General features: G+C 41.6%; 1 protein-coding gene across 1 annotated transcript in view; it reads left to right on the top strand.

The window, feature by feature from the left end:
- The first annotated feature begins 226 nt into the window (after nt 1-226).
- The window catches only part of HTR3B (5-hydroxytryptamine receptor 3B), a 43,474-nt gene continuing 25,639 nt past the window's right edge, over nt 227-18,061 (top strand). The window contains exons 1-4 of the mRNA XM_045556919.1: nt 227-358; nt 1,733-1,805; nt 10,610-10,666; nt 14,937-15,097. Of these exons, the coding sequence (XP_045412875.1) occupies nt 227-358; nt 1,733-1,805; nt 10,610-10,666; nt 14,937-15,097 (423 nt within the window). The remainder of the gene's footprint in view (nt 359-1,732; nt 1,806-10,609; nt 10,667-14,936; nt 15,098-18,061) is intronic.

Below are 18,061 nucleotides of genomic sequence, written 5' to 3'. Positions count from 1 at the left end.
TGTTAATAAAATTGGAAGGTAGGGCGTTTTTTTTTTTTTTTTGGAGGCCACAGGGCAATCTTATGCGAAAGCAGCTGGACCACACAACTGCTGAAACCAGTTCCTAGAGAGCCGAAATTATTCCTCCCTTTGACTGGGGCCACATGTGACTTGTCATCCTTCCTCTCTCCGTGGGTCTGTTTTCTTCTCATTCTCTGTAGCCAGTGTTCTTTGCTTCTCTGTGGAAATGGTGGAAATTGACAGCACCCCAGTCTGGGGTCCACAGCACTTCTCATTTCCCAGCTGCAGCACCACTGGTAGTGACTTCGTGTCCTGGTTCCAGGTGTTGGGAGAGAATCTAGTGGTCCACTTGGACCAGGTATCTTTCCCTTGTCCTATTGGCTTTTGTCAGGGTGGGATGATGGTGCATACGAGTCCACTGGAGCTGGAGAAAAAGGCAATTCTCCAAGAAGGGAAGCATAGACAGGGTAGACATCCCAAAATGTTCCTTTTATAAGCATCAAAATTGAATTTAAGGGCTGGGCATGGTGGCTCACACCTGTAATCCCAGCATGCTTCCGGAGGCCAAGGTGGGACAATAGTTTGAGGGGAGGATAGCTTGAGCCTAGGTGTTCAAGGTTATGATGAGCTTTGATCATGCCATTGCACTCCAGCCTGGGCAACAGAACAAGACCCTGTCTCTAAAAAAAAAAAAAAACCAAAAAAAAAAAAAAACAAACCAAAAAATTGAATTTAATAATAATCAAATGAAGGGAAATTCATTTCATCCTTCTACAATAAATCAATATTTGCATTGATTTAGACTTGTGGTTTTTAGACCTGGCTGCATATCGGACTCACCTGAGGAGTTCAGACACATGCTAGTGCCCGGTCCCCACCTTATACCATAATGTCAGAATCTATAGAGGTGGGGCCCAGCTCATTTAAAAAAGTTTTTAAGCTCCCCAGATGATACTGATGTGTTGCCAGAGTTGCAGATTACTTGTTTAGATGTCACGGTAGTATAACGTAGACTTCAGACTTTATGATTTCATGTTTTAGTCTTTTTTTTTTTTTTTGGAGACAGAGTCTTGCTGTCACCCTGGCTAGAGTGCAGTGGCATTATCACAGCTCACTGCAACCTCAAACTCCTGGGATCAACTGAGCCATTTGTCTCAGCCTCTCCAGTAGCTGGGACTACAGGTGCACACCACCAAGCCCGGCTAATTTTTCTATTTGTTGTAGAGACAGGGTCTCACTCCTGCTCAGGCTGGTCTTGAACTCCTGAACTCAAGCGATCCTCCTGCCTCAGACTCCCAGAGTGCTAGGATTACAGGTATGAGCCACAGTGCCCAGCCTCATATTTTATTCTTAAAAGATGTGGTCAAGTTAGGAACCCTGTGTCTCTGCTATTTATGGCAAAATCATCACCAAGTATTTTGGGGAAAGAAGAGCTTTTTTTCAAGAGGAGTAGTATTAATGTGAAAATAGTTAATTGTATTTCTGTATGATTGGGCTCTGAAAAGTTGATCATCAGGTTTCTTGGAACTTCATTGTCTTTTGGAGGAATAAGAACCTTAATGCCTCCCATATATCTTTGCTGCCTCTGGAATGGAAAACTTTAGTGGTCTTTCCAGATCTTTTCAGACCCCTATTACTGTTTCGGTGCTCCCCTCTCTTGGCTTCTGTGTGCTGTTGCTTCAAAAGCCACATCCAAGACTTCCCTTGGACTCCTAAAGCTTTGTCTGCCCAGGAAAGGAGCGGGAAATACCTAGAAGTTCATTCCCTGCGCCTCCCACCCACCCCAGCCCCACCAAGGACTGAGGGTATGATTGAGAGTGTGACAGCCAGGCTCCCTTGTGTAACTTTCACTGAGTTTCCCTGAGGGTTTGGGCTAAAACCACTCTTTCTCCTTCCCGATTTCTACTGTGAGCACTTCTAAAATAAATCACTTGTACGCAAATCCTTATTGCAGGTTTAATTCAGGGAAACCCAATCTAAGATAGTCATGTTTATGAAATTTTATCCTTTCTTGTCACAGTTTAGTCCACGGCTGGACTTCGAAGCGTTGTCCCAGGTCTTGGGCTTCAGGCTTGGAGAAATGGCAGGCCTTGGCCCCTGCAGAGAGAGGGATGACAGACACTCAGTAAATAAGAGTGAAGAATTTATTGTAAGGAAAGGTTAAGGGTGCAAAACAAAAGTACATTTCCTAAGGGAAAATGGGTCTGTCTCCGGGAGTGGAGAAGACCCCATCTTCTTCTGTGTTTTTCCTTTATATGTTAGTAGTTTAGGTAAAGGTTACTTATAATTATTCATAACTATACATGACTATTTTGGGGACTGAATTCTTTCCAGGTATGGACTGACTTAAAGGTCATGTTATACGTTCTGTGGGGAAAGTTCCATAACCGTTTATGGTGTTTTCTCCTTCCCTGGTGGTCAGTGTTCTATGGCCTAATTACCCCATTCTTTAAGACTGAAATAACCGTTCCCTTTTTTTTATTTTTCTGCAACCATTTCCTCTTTATTGTTTTTCTGCACATGTTTTTCTGATTTCCATTACCTTTCACTTGTTTTTCTGCCCCTAACATTTTGACAATAGTCAAATTTGATATGGCTTTTAAGCATACTGTTTACAACTTTTCAGAGGTGGAGAACCAAGACTTTATTTATTCCCCCTCTTAGGAAAGAGTAGGGAAGTCACTCCTTAAGAAGTCACTAAGGCCAGGAGTGGTGGCTCACTCCTGTAATCCTAGCGCTCTGGAAGGCTGAGGTGGGAGGATCGCTTGAGTTCAGGAGTTTGAGACCAGCCTGAGCAAAAGTGAGACACTGTCTCTACTAAAAATAGAAAAAATTAGCCAGGCGTGGTGATGCACACCTGTAGTCCCAGCTACTTGGGAGGCTGAGGCAGGAGGATTGCTTGAGCCAAGGGGTCTGAGGTTGCTGTGAGCTAGGCTGACACCACAGCACTCTAGCCCAGCCAACAGAATGAGACTTTGTCTCAAAAAAAAAAAAAAAAGAAGTCACTGAGTCAGTTTCCCAGGAAACTTGGGAGCTCCCAGGGACCAAGAGCTTGGAGGAGCGACAGCAAGGAGGAAAGCAGGGAGGAACTGGTAGATAGCTGTGAGCTCAGTGGAAACAGACTGGGCGGGTTGGAGTGGTTGGTGTTGGGGAACCCAAAGAGGGAAATTAAGAGCAAGGAAAAAGTGGTGATGTGAATAGAGGCATGGCATGACTTTCAAATCACCTAAAAGTGCACTGTATAATTAAATTTAAAATGGGTTATATGCTGTTTTCTGGGGCTGCACAGAATTCGTTGAGGCAGGTGTGACAGCTGCCACAAGGTGGCGCTCTGACTATATTCACAGCCGAGAACTTGGCTTTTCTCGGAGCTTTACAGTTCCCCACTCCTCTGCTCTCAGTCTTTAAGGTCTCTAACTAGAGGTCTGTCACACTCCAGCCATACTCAGCCAGCCTATTATTAGTGCCAAGCCTTCCTCCTGGCGCAATGACAGTGTAAATTTCAGCAATGGCAGAAAGGGGACAAATACAGCTGTTGTGCATTTTAGAATAATTGCCGTAGGCCATTTGGAGACAGCTTTGTAATAACAGCACTTATACAGACTTATACAATATTTCACTTTCCTATTTTATCCCCCACTCAACACTTGTATAATGAACTTGTGAATTGATTCAATGCATGTGAGTCTGGACTTATCTGCCCCCAATTTTACAAAGTGAGGCTTGCGGCCCCCCGGGAAAGCGCCATGCTCTCTCATCTCAACATCCAGCCTTTTCACATGCCATTCCTTCTGCTGGGAGCTCGTCAGCCCTCCCCGCACCCAGCTAACTGTCTGTACTCAGCACAAATGCTATTTGTGAGAAGCCCCTCCCTGCTGCCACCTCAAGTCTGGGCTCCCTTATGTACCTGTTTCTTCTCCAGTTTATCCACCTGTAGTCATCTCTTTCCTTGTCTCAAAATGTATCTTATCTAGCTCCTCCACTGCAAGTACCTTGGTCTTTCTTATCTTTATATCCTCAGTGTTTACCACAATTCCCCACAGAGTGAATGGATAAATGAATGAATAAATTTAAAAAGCTCTAAAAGATCAAAGACCTGTCCCCACCTTGAGTCTGTAGCAGAGATGAAAATATCCAGAAATGTAGACCTGAACCAGAATATCTTACTGGCTGCTGTGATTGTATCCAGCATCTCCACAGAAAACTCTTAAATGGGCTTAAGTGGAAAAGTTGGGGGCCCTACAGTGAGCCACAGGTCAGAGGAGATCCCCCAGTGCCAGTATAGCAAGACTTTAAGGCCCGTAATCTGGCCAGGCGTGGTGGCTCATGCCTGTAATCCCAGCACTCTGGGAGGCCAAGGCAGGAGGATCGCTTGAGCCCAGGAGTTAGAGACCAACCTCAGCAAGAGCGAGACCCTGTCTCTACTAAAAATAGAAAAATTAGTGGGGCGTCATGGTGCATGCCTGTAGTCCCAGCTACTCAGAAGGCTGAGGTTACAGGATCACTTGAGCCCAGGTTGCTATGAGCTAGGATGATGCCACTGCACTGTACTCAGGGCAACAGAGTAAGACTCTGTCTCAAACAAGCAAACAAACAAAAAAGCCTCATAATCTGTGCAGAAGGCCAGAACAGCATAGTTTACTGAGCAAGACTATCTGCCATACATTGTAGCCTAAGCAGTTTCTTGGAACCGGTGTAATTGAGAACAGAAACAGAAGCAAGTTCCTTCTATGTTCTATCTTCCTCTGGTTTGGGAGATATCTTACTCCCAGGGACGGTAAGACCTCCGAGCTTTGGGCACCTCTGCGAGAATCACAGGGAAGCATGGTCTATCTGCCTCTGTTTCATGTTTATCCTTTGCACTGATTGCTTGCTGGTTCTGGGAAAAAAGCAAATAAAAGCAATCTTGCCCCTAACCCAAGTCAGCACTCTCACCCATCCTTTGTGAGATTGAGATGGGTGGAGAAATGGTCGCATCTTGGACGTGGCTGTGAAAAAGCTGGACTCCTCCTGATGTCCTCTTTTTCGTATATGCCCAAATTCTTTTCTGCCCATTTGTCAATTCTTCCTTCCTTCTCTTCCTTCCATCCTTCTGAAACATTTAATGAACACCCACTAGGTGCTGAGCTTTGTGCTGGAGATACAAAGATGAATAAGACCACAGTGCTCTACCTTCCAGGTATTCATAGAATTCTAGAAGAGAGAAATGTGAATAAATACTCATAATACACCTGAATAAGTGCTGTAATGGAGGTGTGTATGAGGCTGTATAAGATCAAGGGAATGGCCGTGGTGGTCTAGTAGATGGCTTATAACCAGCTGGTGGGAGAGGTCCTGATTTTGTAGTGTTTGCTGATTTCCATGTGGCAAATTCTTCCATCATGACTGATTTCAAGTAACTAACCTAATGTAAGTGAACACAGAGTTGGGATGGGATGTACCCAGTTGACTCTTCTGATACAGTAAGAGCCGGCCACGATTTTGGCCTTGTGAGACTCTGAGCAGAGAATCCATTCATGTTGTGCCTGAACTTTGGACCTACAGGACTGTAAGCTATAATAATAGATGAGTTCTGCTTTAAGCTGCTAAATTTGTAGTAATTTGCTATGCAGCCAAAGGAAACTAACCCAATGCTGATTAAACCCTTTTTACAGATATGAAAACTAAGGCTTAGAAATAGTAAGCAATTTGGCCAAGGCCACAAGCATCTAGTGAGTGATAAAGCTGGGATGCAAAATGAGGTGTGTCTGACTCTAAGGCCTGGGTCCTCATCTCTTATGCTCTCTGATTTCCTATAGAAAACCTTGACACATAAACTACAAAAGGCCAGAACCATAAAAGACTCTATTCCTTTGCTTATTTATTTATTTTGGGAGGACCAGAAAATGTGCATTGTTATTAACAATGAAATTCTAAGCTAGAGGAAAATCAAATGCTGAGTGTGTCTTTGGACTTGAAGTGCTGCCGCAGTAGTTCACTTGATATTTATTTCAGAGGACAACCCGATGGAGTAACAGAAATTTCACACGGGACTCTACTCATTAAATGTTTGAGTTTGGCTGGAGTGTCCATTTCTGCTTTTTTCCTCCAGCCTGACCAGATGTGCTCAGAAAATTTGGTTCCCCCTGAATATGTACATCTGTCAAAATTCCTGTCAATTTTAGCACGACTGCCAAGGGAGTGAACAAAGAGAGTTAGTGATTAACTTCAAAGAACTTTGTTGGAGAGGAATAAAGATATTTAAGGCCTATTTTGTGAACTAATTGCATTTGCATATTTATGGGATTTACTGATATAGCAGTAATTAAAAACTATTTAGTAGTCTTAAAGGACACATAACTCAGTTGCTGTTTGCATAATAAACACTTCCTTATTATGTTTGCATAATAAACCCTCCCCCCTTGCTTCTTTCGAAAGACATTGGTCTATCTAAGATGTACCATATCTTACTTGAAAATAAGGCAGAAAGGGCTCCTAGGGGTATGAAGTGGGGGCTTCTGAAAGAAATATATTTCTAGGTACTCTCTTAATGATGGGCCTGGCCTGAACTGCTGTCAGAGAATGGCAGATTCAAATCTCAAATTATGGCTTTGTTTCTTTTGCCCAAGTGATGTTAGTTATGTGCAAATGCCCAGCCAATCATGATTCCAAGTTTTTGATCTGCCAGAAGGACCCAAATGAGGTTCATCCTTCGTAAAAAGATGTCTGGGGAATTATCAGAAACAATGCAAATAGAAATCTTTCTCTGGATGAAAAGTGCTGTATTTAAGGAGAGTGAGAAGGGAGTAGTTTCATGAAAAATTAAAGGTTGGGGTGAGGGGTGATACCAAATCTAAAAGTACTGAGTACACAAACTGAACTCAGACAGAACAGTGAGGTTAGAAAAAGAAAGATCGGAGCCAGCCGACGGTACAGGGCAGGGCCAGCAACAAGAGAGCAGGAAGCATCTGTATGTAAACTGCTCTGAAGACAAGTCACTCACACAAAACCATTTCCATCTTGGCAGAATTCATCAGCCAATAAAGAGCTGTAATGGGCAGACGCACCAGACTGTTGTTAAGTTAGCTAATGAAGGCCGTAATGTACCTGTATTACACATCATTAGCAATGGCCTTCCAGTAACAGATGGGCATATGAGAAAGTGCAAGGAAAAGGGGGAGGAGGAAGCATGTCCCAGAAGGTTTGACTTAGAGTCATGGCTTACTAAAACGCGTGGCCGGAATGCAATGTTGATCATCACCTCAATTAAACCCTTACATAAAGGGAAGCTTTCTGTGTTCCCTTCCCATCCAAAGTGCTACTGCCTGTAGTTTGCCTTTGTCTTGTCCTAATTCATCTCATAAGTAGAAGCTGACAATTTGAAGAACTGATGGAAAACGCTGAGATTTGGAGGGCCAGATTAATCCCCTGGGAGCTCATCTCTTGATAAAGCTCTGTTTATCTGCTCAACCCTCTCTAAAGGGTATTTCTCAAATAAACTTTCCATAACTGTGTATCAGAGTTCCTCTACCAGGTTACATTTAAATTTGTTTTTCGGCCAGGCGAGGTGGCTGATGCCTGTAATTCTAGCACTCTGGGAGGCCGAGGTGGGAGGATCGCTCGAGGTCAGGAGTTTGAGACTAGCCTGAGCAAGAGCAAGACCCCATCTCTACTAAAAACAGAAAGCAATTATCTGGACAACTAAAAATATATATAGAAAAAATTGGCCGGGCATGGTGGCGTATGCCTGTAGTCCCAGCTACTACGGAGGCTGAGGCAGGAGGATTGCTTAAGCCCAGGAGTTTGAGGTTGCTGTGAGCTAGGCTGATGCCACGGCACTCTAGCCCGGGCAACAGATCCAGACACTGTCTCAAATAAATAAATAAATTTGTTTTTCTTCTAGAATATTTTTAAATGTGCAGCATAATTGGAAGAATAGTAGAAAGAACTTCCTCCACTGCCCCACACAACTATTTGAGAGTGAATTACCTACATGATGTGCCTTCACCCTTGAATACAAACAAGGACGTTCTTTTGTAGAATCTGATACAATCAAAATCAGGAAATCAACATTGCTACATACTATCATCTCATCCACATACCTCATCCGAGTTTCACCCATTCTCCCCAGAATGTTCTTTATAACAAAAGGATACAACCTTTGGGATTCCACGTTGCACTGGGTTGTCATGTCTCTTTAGTCTCCTTTTGTTTGATATAGTTCCTCAGTCTTTCCTTAACTTTCGTAATCTTGGCACTTTTGAAGATTACATGCCTGCTCTTTTGTGTGTTCCACGATATGGGATTGTCTGGTGTTTCTTCCTGAATAGAATCAAGGTATGAACTTTTGGCAAGACTGTACCAGAAGAGCTCCTGTGTCTTCTCAATTAATCCTATCTCGTGGCACACAGTTTCCATTACTGGTGACGTTAACTTTCATTATTTGATTAGGGTGTTGCCACCAGCTTTCTCCCGTGAAAAGTTTGTTTTTTAAAAAAATCTTTGTAATTAATAAGTATTTTGTATAAATGTCCTGTTCCTCATCAAACTTCAACCAACTAGTTTTAGCATCCATGGATGTTTTCTGGGTGAATTAATTATACACCAGTTCCATCATCCCTTCTACATTTATTAGTTGGCATTCTAATTTAAGAAAAAGCTTCTCTTCTTCCCAATCGCTTATTTATTTATTTAGAGACAGTGTCTCGCTCTGTTGTCCAGGCTAGAGTGCTGTGGCGTCAGCCTAGCTCACAGCAATCTCAAACTCCTGGTCTCAAGTGATCCTCCAGCCTCAGCCTCCCAAGTAGCTGGGACTATAGGCAAACGCCACCACACCCGGCTAATTTTTTCTATTTTAGTTGCCTGGCTAATTTCTTTCTATTTTCAGTAGAGACAGGGTCTTGCTCTTGCTGAGGCTGGTCTCGAACTCCTGACCTCAAGCGATCCTCCCTCCTTGGCCTCCCTGAGTGCTAGGAGGCATAAGCCACTATGCCTGGCCCTTTTATTTATTTAAATCAATATGGATTTGCAGATTATTATTTTATTTAGTGGATTATAATTTGACATGATCATTATTGATTTTGATGCTCAAATTGCCCCATATGTGGCCAGTGGAAGCCCCTTCAAGCTGACTCCTATGTCCTTTTATCATGTTCCCGTCATTCTTTTAATTCTTCTTTACTTTCTGGTACAACAGGATGTTCTAGACTCTTCTCATACTTTTCCTCAGCTCTGAAATCGTTCACTTCACCATTTCTTCCTTTTGGATGAAGATGGCATTTAGAAACTAAGATCTGAGTGCCGCGTGTGCTCGTTACTATTGGGGTGTCACTCTCCTAGGCCCTCTAGTGGAAAGAGCTGTGGAATGTATGTGGAAGATACGTATGTACGTGAACATGTGTGCACACACATTTACGTTTGTATTTATTTCTGCATTGAGCTTTATATACTAAAAAACATGGGCTCACACTGACACTTCCAAAACCAACTCAACGCCACCGAGTTCACCCTAGCTTTCTCCCTTTCCCTGAAGGGAGTTATTTATAACTCCCTTTACCAACAGAGAAAAAGCAATCAGACCACATTTTATCGGTAGATTAAAATTAGATGGAGAACTTCATGGATTTTAAACAAAGGGACTGAGTGATTAAGAGAATAGGAATCAAATATGTACTTTTCCTGTCTCATTTTGTTCTGTGAGAATTTACCTCAAAACTTTTGCCTCCACAATCACAATTATATAAAAAAGCAGGCAGATATTGGAAAAGGTATGGAATTTGGTTTTGGTTTCTAGAGCATCTGCAGGTCTACCAGTGGAAAATAGAGTTGTTGCATAGAATTACGCACCCTTTTTCCTTAGTAATGAAGAGTGAATGGGTATTCAATCAAAAAGTGAAAAAAACTTTTATTGAATGATGTTAAACTTTAGTAGTTCTCATCTTCAATAAGCCTAGAATCATCCTTTCTTAGGTAGTTACTCTCTGAATTGTGGGCAGCAAAAATTTAAGAAGCACTCCTATTTATCAAAAATCAATGCTTCTTTTAATTAAAGAGGCTAAGGAGAAACAAAGAGCACTTTTCCCATTGTATTGTTTGCAGTTGTTCTTCATTAAACAATACCAGGTTTCCATTACCTTTGTGTAATTCAAGAGTCCAATAACCATTTTTAAATGCTAAAGATGTTACTGCATAAGTCTGATTTAGAACAGCTATTTGGATTTCAATTATTAATGAAATTAGTGTCCTGAATGTCAGCAAGAACACTGCCTTAGGTAAAGGCTGTAAAGGAAATCATATTAGTGTGGAATTTCCTCTCCTTAGGGGCTCCTCTTAGATTACATTATTCACTTAGCTATCTTCTGTCAGGGAAATGGAAATGTTGGCCACGATCTGATCCTGGGGCAGAACCAAAGGGAGAAGCTAAGGGGTTTCATGATGGCATCAATTCCAAAACATTTGCACGGTGCTGGTATTGCCTTTGGTCCCACTGAATATTTACAAATAGCACCAGTAAGGATAGCACAAACTGTCAAACAGAGAGGAACGGAGTAGAGAGGAACCCTGTTCGGAAAATTGAGCGGCATTCCACCTGGTAGGCAAGTTTTCACTCTCCTCTTTGGGACCTGACCAGGAGTGCTGGCAAGTGTGATGGCCCCTCTGTGGCCCTGCATCCTGGTGGCTGCCTCGGGTGAGTCCTTTTTATGATTTCAGTAGGCACTGAGTATTGATTCTTAGAAGCTAGAGACAACATTTTTGTACATTGTGCTATAGAACTCCTCATGTTTGTTTTATTCATCTGTAAAATCTCAGTCCTGGGAAGCTACACGGAGATCAATGATCTGTTTCTGACTTTGTTCCTATAGTTACATAATAGAAACACATATATAAAGTGTCACACTGTGGGGCTTTTTACACATAGCCGAAATATGCTCTGCAATGTTATAATTGCTTGATAAATCTCTGCTTTGCTAGAAATCAAGCTCTCTGCAGTCATTTACATTGAGAGTTTGGGGCATTCTTTTCCAAATTTACTTTTATGTGTGGATAATATATTTTCATTATCCAAAATAATCTGGGCTTCATTATAAGCTTTTCAGCAGCCCAGAGAAAGAGTCTTTTGGATTTGTCACGACTACAGACATGTGTATATCGTTTTGGTATTAGAGGCTTTAACATCCAGTCATACAAAATCTATATAGGTGATGAGTGTATCTCTAAAGACAGGTACTACAAACTTGCAAATTTTGAATACACAATTCCTCTTAAAAACACTTTAGAAACTAATGTATCTCTTCTAAATTTCTGAAACTATACTTCCATGGTGCCAGTATTAATTCTACTGAATTGAACCATTTTAGTTAGGATACAATGGATTCTTAGAAAATGTGCACAAATCAAGAATTTATGTTTATGCTGCTATTTCCCAACACCGCGTTTCTTGAGGGCTCTCCTAGAGCTCATATCTAAATTCTCAAGTTTTAAAATGTAACTGGAAGTGGAATGAGTCAATTACAGAGATGAGTTAGGAATTTGGTAGCCAAGGAGTTGGAAATGATTTTTTTATTGGGTAGAGAAGAAAAATAGCCACTTATCATTAAAGTATAAAACTCCTGGTTGTTGAATGTAAAGGATAAAAGCGTATCTTAATTATAAAAATAAAAAAGGAGGAAATTTCATTAAATGCCAAATGGGTTTTTTAGCAGAAAATAATTGTGAACATTAAAGTAAGATAAAATAGAAAAATGAAGGTAAGAAAACAGAAGAAATTCTTCTTAATGATATCTCTTTCTAATGTTTTGTATTATGCATGATTTTGGTTCTAAATGTAGCAGAAAAATTGTTTTAATAGTGTCTAATAACCAGTGCTTTACCATACATCATACTGAGGACATTTGTTACAGAAAAATCTGCCTTTTGGAATTTTACTGGGTTTTACTATATTTACAAATTTTATTATAGTTACAAATCAAGACGATTTGTAAATATAAGAGCATTATACCAATCACCAATGCACGGCTGCTCCCAGGAGGCAGTGCGCGGGGCTGGAGGAGGCCCGGATGAGGCCAACCGTCTAGGTCCCGCTTCACCACTCACCAGCCACGTGACCCTGGGCAAGTCAATTAATCTCTTAGAGATTCAGTTTCTCTGTAAGTTAACTGTTATTTTGAATATTCATGAAGGTAAAATAAGATAGTATTGTGAATTTGTAAGGTGCAATGCATGTGTAAGATATTATTAACTGGAAAACACATACATGCAGAGAAAACAACACTGGCTGTTTCTGTCCAATAACGTACACCATACAACATGTCAGTTATCCTTTGGAAGGGTTACTCACTGCTGTTCCTAATAACCCGAGGGAGCCAGGTCAGTGTAGTGTCATGATTAAGAGCTTGGGCTTTGGATCCAGATCAACTGTGTTTAAACTCCAGCTGCGTTTCAATTCCAGCTCCTCCACTTGCAAGTTGCATGACCTTGGGCAGTACTAACCTACCTATGTGTATAGTCTCTCACCTGCATTAACAGTGCATTCCTCCTAGGACCATAGAGTACCTATCTCATAAGGTTGCTGTGAACATTAGAGATCATTCATGTGAAGGGCTTAGCCTAGTGCCCACCATATAGGAAGTATTCAGTTAGTATTAGGAATTCAGTATTTCCTTGTAACCTCTCAGATAAATGTATTAATATAACTAAAGCAAGAATAGCTCTTTTCTTTAAAGTGCCCCGAACACTTTGATAGGTGCATGTGACAGAGTAACTCATTAAAACAAGGAAAACAGAGGAATAATTTTATTGTAGTCTTACCTTCTTTTTTAATCTCTCTTCACCTATAAGGGCTTCACAGCTCAGTCCCTAACACATTCTACTTTCCCAGAAATCTTACAAGTGAATTATTTGAAACTGACTATTAGCATGCAAGGAGGCAGTGTTAGTGAGGAATCTTTTCTGGGTCTGTTGATAGCTTCCATCAGCGTCTGTTGAAACATCACTGAACTGTGAGTCATTTAGTGCTTGTGTGAATGTCACATTAGCTTTCAAGGGGCATAATTTACTGTTAATTAATGGTCACTTAAATCCTTAATCTCTCTCCTGTAATTGATCTTTCTCCTCAGGCAAATTTGCATTCATAGTAGAAATGCAATTTATTATTTCTTCCCATCTTAAACAAAGAATTCCTTCCCCCTTTTGGTTTAAGTCCATTTCCCTTTGCTTATTATTTTTCTTCTGTCGTTGCTTTTATTCCTAGTCCTAGCTTCCAGAACTTTCTCTTTTTAACCAAAGACTTTGACACATTCTAGAAAACATGTGTGTATCCATGGGGAACCTATAGATAGTTTCCTAGAAAAGACAGCAGAGAGGAATTTGAGTCTTTATGAGCAGGGGTGCAGGGAACACACAGAATTATGTTTTAACTCTGGGTCAGGTAGTTTCCTGTATTGAAACATGCACATTTCATTGTTTCCCCAACTGAGACTTGAATTGGGAGCTTCCAAGCGAGGTAAAAGTGAAGCTGCCCAGAGCAAACTTTGCAGGAAAAGCACTGGGCCAGCTTTGCTTCGTGCTCCTGACTTCCCTCCCCTGGGGTACACCAGCCAGAAATGTTCTCAGGTAGAGAGATTCACAGCACACTTTTTGACAATAACAGTTCATAAAATCCCTACAAATGATGCCTGACGCAAGCCACCCACCTTAGTCCCGCACGCCTGAATAGCTAACACCATTTTAGGCGTCTTCTTGGGTGAATAGTTAGGGAGTTAAAATGCTCATTAGATTCCCGGTTCTGATGGTAATGAAAGTGAATATTCCACTGCCCACAAGGCGTCCGGCATGGCACCTCCAGCCTCATTGTTAGCATTTTGGTCACACTGACATTGTTAAATCATAGAAATTGCTGCCCGTGGCGGCAAGTGACATGACATCATTCATAAAGAAATGGGTATAAACAGGATTGTCGCACCGGGAGAAGCGATCTCATTTACAGTTTCCTGCTGGATCCCTCATACCTTCAGCAGCTCATCAAAATAGCCATCAAAACCACTGAGAGCCCAGGCACATTCACACGCAGGACAGTACAGATAGGTTTCGCTCTCGCGCTGTATCAGGAGGTGTGCAATTTGCTTCGGTCCAATGACTTAGTGAGGCTTTGTATCCCCTAAGGGCTGGCAAAGATTGTGAACAAAATATCCTTTTGCAATTCAGAGAAAGCCCTCAGAAATTTGTCACTTCCAATTGCCAGTGCTCATTTCTCTCACTTCCTTCCCTCTGGCCTGCCCTGACTCAACACCAATCACGGCTCCTCTGCGCATCAAGATGCCTGGGTCACAAGAAATAGTTGTTCCCCGGAACCAGAGAGAATTTCCCCAAAACAAAGATCTCATTTTCTGACAAGTGCATTTTATTTAAAGACAGACAAAGTGAGAAAAGAGATTTTTGAGGAGCAAAATATGAATTGGAATCTCAATCCCGTTATCTAGAAATACATACAGATCTTTGGGTTCACTGATTTGCCCATGTTTTTGCTTGGGTGTTCTATAATATTTAATTGCTGAATTACAAATGAACAATCAAAAGAAAAACCAAGGCAGGAGTTGAGTTTTGGCTAAGTGTATAGATGGGTTTCCTCTCTAGGCCAAGAGCCGGTAATACAGGAATAAAAAAAGGATTCTGTCTCCAAGATGCATGATTGCTGTAAAACAGAATTGTGGATGTGGTTTGCAGCCTTGGAGATGGGGTTGATTTATTTATCTTTACAATGAGATTTCTCCACTGGACACTGAGGCCATTAGGTTACTTTAAAATAAGTGTTTGTCGAGACCCTACCAGCTGGCTGTGAATTCATGCAGACTGGGGTGAGCCGAAACCTATATTCTACTAAGAGCCACTGAGCCCTAAGCAGTCTTAACATGTTCAGTTCCTCTTACATTCATCTTCACAGTGATAGTTTTCTTTTCCAGGAATTCTAGCCATAGATGCACCTCATCCCAGGAATTCTGTTCTCCATCATCTCACTAAGCAGCTATTACAGAAATATCACAAGGAAGTGAGACCAGTTCATGACTGGACAGAGACCACCACCGTCTACCTTGACCTATTCGTCCATGCTGTATTGGATGTGGTAAGAACCACTCTTGCCCTTTTCTCCTCTTGCTGCCTTATTTTTTTTATACCCTAACTTATTGTTGATTATAGTCACTTTGTTGTGTTATCCAATGTTGTTCATTCTATCTAATTTTATTTTTGTACTCGTTAACCACCCCCACTTTATCCCCTGTTCCCCTACTATTCCCAGCCTCTGGTAACATAATTCTACTCTCTGACTCCATGAGATCAATTGTCTTTAATATCTAGCTCCACATATGAGTGAGAACATGCAAGAATTGTCTTTCTGTGCTTGGCTTATTTCACTTAACATAATGTTCTCCAGTTCCATCCATGTTGTTGCAAATGGCAGTATTTCATTCTTTTTGTGGCTATATAATATTCCAGTGTGTATATGTACCACAGTTTCTTTTTCTTTCTTTCCTTTCTTTTGAGACAGAGTCTCACTCTGTTGCCTGGGCTAGAGTGCCCTGGCGTCAGCCTAGCTCATGGCAACTTCAAACGCCTGGGATCAAGTGGTGACTGTTGCCTGGCTACCTCTGATGTTTATTCAAAGCCCAAGGGCTCTTTAGTCAGCAGGTGGTGAATCCTGCCAGGACTGGGTCCTTCCCTTCAAGGCAGCATGTTCCCTTCTGGCCCAGGGTAGGTCTAGAAATGCCATCCAGGAATGAAGGCCTAGACGCAAGGGCTTCTGGGGTCTGCTTGGTACTTTATTTTACGGTGGCTGAGCTAGTACTGAAGTTGCAAAACAAAATCCTCTGAGCTCTTCCCTTTCCTTTCTGCAAGTGGAAGGAGACTCCCGGAGCCGTACTGCCTGTAGTTGGGGGAGTGGTGACACAGGCACTGGCTTGGCCACCACTGCTGTCGTCTCACTGGGTCACATGCACCTCAAGTCCAGTGGCTCCGAGCCAGCACAGCTGCAGGAATTACCCAAGGACAGCAGCCTTTGTGGCCCAACTGCCTCATGGGTTCAGTCTAGTTCCCAGGCTGCTTTTTGTCAGCCGGTGGTGGGGCTAGCCAGAACTCAGCTTTCAGGGCAGAGGGTTTCCCTCTGGCTGGCCTGGTCTAAATGCTTCTTTCGTGGGCACCAGCAAAATTCTGCCCTGTGCTGTGTTCCCCTGTGCCAGGATGGCCCTGAGTTTCAGTGCAAAGTCCCACAATCACTTCACTCTCTCTCTCTAGAGCACACAGGTCTTTTCACGAGGTGTGCTGGCCGGCACTGCTGCGGGAGGTGGTGGGGTGGCGTAGGCAATGCAAGGTTGTCTTTTCTGCCCTCTTCTGTGCCGCTTTCTTTGAATAATGTTAAAACCAGCTAGTATGATCGCTCATCTGATTTTTAGTTCTTCTATAGGTGCTTGCTTGTGTGGATAGTTGTTGAATTTGGGGTTTATGCAGAGAGAAGATGATCACTGGGGGTTTCTATTTGGCCACATAGCACCACCCCCTCTCTGTTGCTACCTTATTTTAAAACCACCTGCAGTTCATGCAGAAGCCTAGGAGAGGTTATATTCTTGAGACTCAGGGAAGTTGTGCTGGATTCAATTTAGCTGTTAGCCTGAGATAAAATATTTATTAGGCAAATTATGCTTTTTAGCCCCCCACGTACATTGTGAGGGGCAAATAGTCTAGAAATATGAGTTGCACGGAATTAAGATGTTTTAAGAATTGTCATAGATCACAGTACATATTTTATGAAAGTTGCTGAACCCCAAAATGGTAATAGGTATTTTTTCCTATGGTTCACATTTGTTAGTGATAATGTTCATAGTAGATTTAGCCAGAGATCCACTACTTATTATCTGAAATTTTAAAGAGATAAAAAAAAAGCCTCGATATCTTAAATTTATAAGGGGGCTTTTATATGAGGACATGCCTGTGAAGTGGTTAGCAGAGTTCTTAGTAAGCCAGCAAAAAATGATGACTCTGACAATTACCACCTCTCTCTCTTCCTCCTTTTGCCTGATTCTTACAAAGTCTTCAATATCAATAGGTCCCGGATTTATTTTGATTTCTCTTAATAATAGACTTTACTGTGCTCGTTTTGTTAAAGTAGTTTCGTAATTGTTTTTCAATTTACTTCTCAAAACTTTTTTTCTGATTCAGGTATAATCTATGTATATCAAATGCACAGATCTTGCGTGTACAGACCTATGAGTTTTGATAATTACATGCACTCGTATAATCTGTATCTCTATCAAGATATCAGAGATTTACATTGCCTCAGAAAGGACCCTAATTTCCTCTCCAGTTCATTCCCGTCCCCTCCACCCACAGGGACAAATGCCGTTCTGATTTCTTTCATCAATGACTAGTTTTCCCAGTTCTAGAACTTCCTGTGAATGAATTTTTATTGCATGCATGCCACTGTGTCTGGCTTTTTCACTCAGTATAATGATTTTGAGGTTCCCTTATGCTGTTGCATGTAACGGTAGTTTGTTCCTTTTCATTGATACGTGGAACTCAGTTATGGCTATACCATGATTTGTTCATCCATTCTTTTGTTGATAGGCATTTGGGTTGTTTCCAGTTTTAGGGTATTATGAATAAAGCTGCTGTGAACATTTTTGTACAAGTCTTTTTGTGTATATGCTTCTATTTCTCTTAAGTAAAACCTAGGAGTTGAATAACTGGGTCATAGGCAGGTGTACCCTTAATCAGAAACTGCTAGACTGATTTTCAAAGTGGTGGTACATTTTAAATTCCCACCGATAAGCTATGAGAGTTCCTGTGGCTTCATATCCTCACCAACATTTAGTGTTACCAGTTTTTTAAATTTTAGCCATTCTAATAAGGGTGTAATGGTATTTCATTGTGGTTTTCATTTCCCTGATGGCTAGTGATTTTGAGCTCTTTTTCATGTGTTTATTGGCTACTTATAGATCTTTCTTTGTGAAGTGCTTGTTTAAACCTTTTCCCAGTTTTTTTTTTTTTGGGTCATTGGTCTTTTTATTATAGATTCATAGCAGCTATTTCTATATTC

Source organism: Lemur catta, chromosome 7 (genome assembly GCF_020740605.2).
Source record: "Lemur catta isolate mLemCat1 chromosome 7, mLemCat1.pri, whole genome shotgun sequence".
Taxonomy (NCBI): Eukaryota; Metazoa; Chordata; class Mammalia; order Primates; family Lemuridae; genus Lemur; species Lemur catta.
Note: the sequence above shows the minus strand (reverse complement) of the source record. Positions and strands in the feature narration are given on the sequence as shown.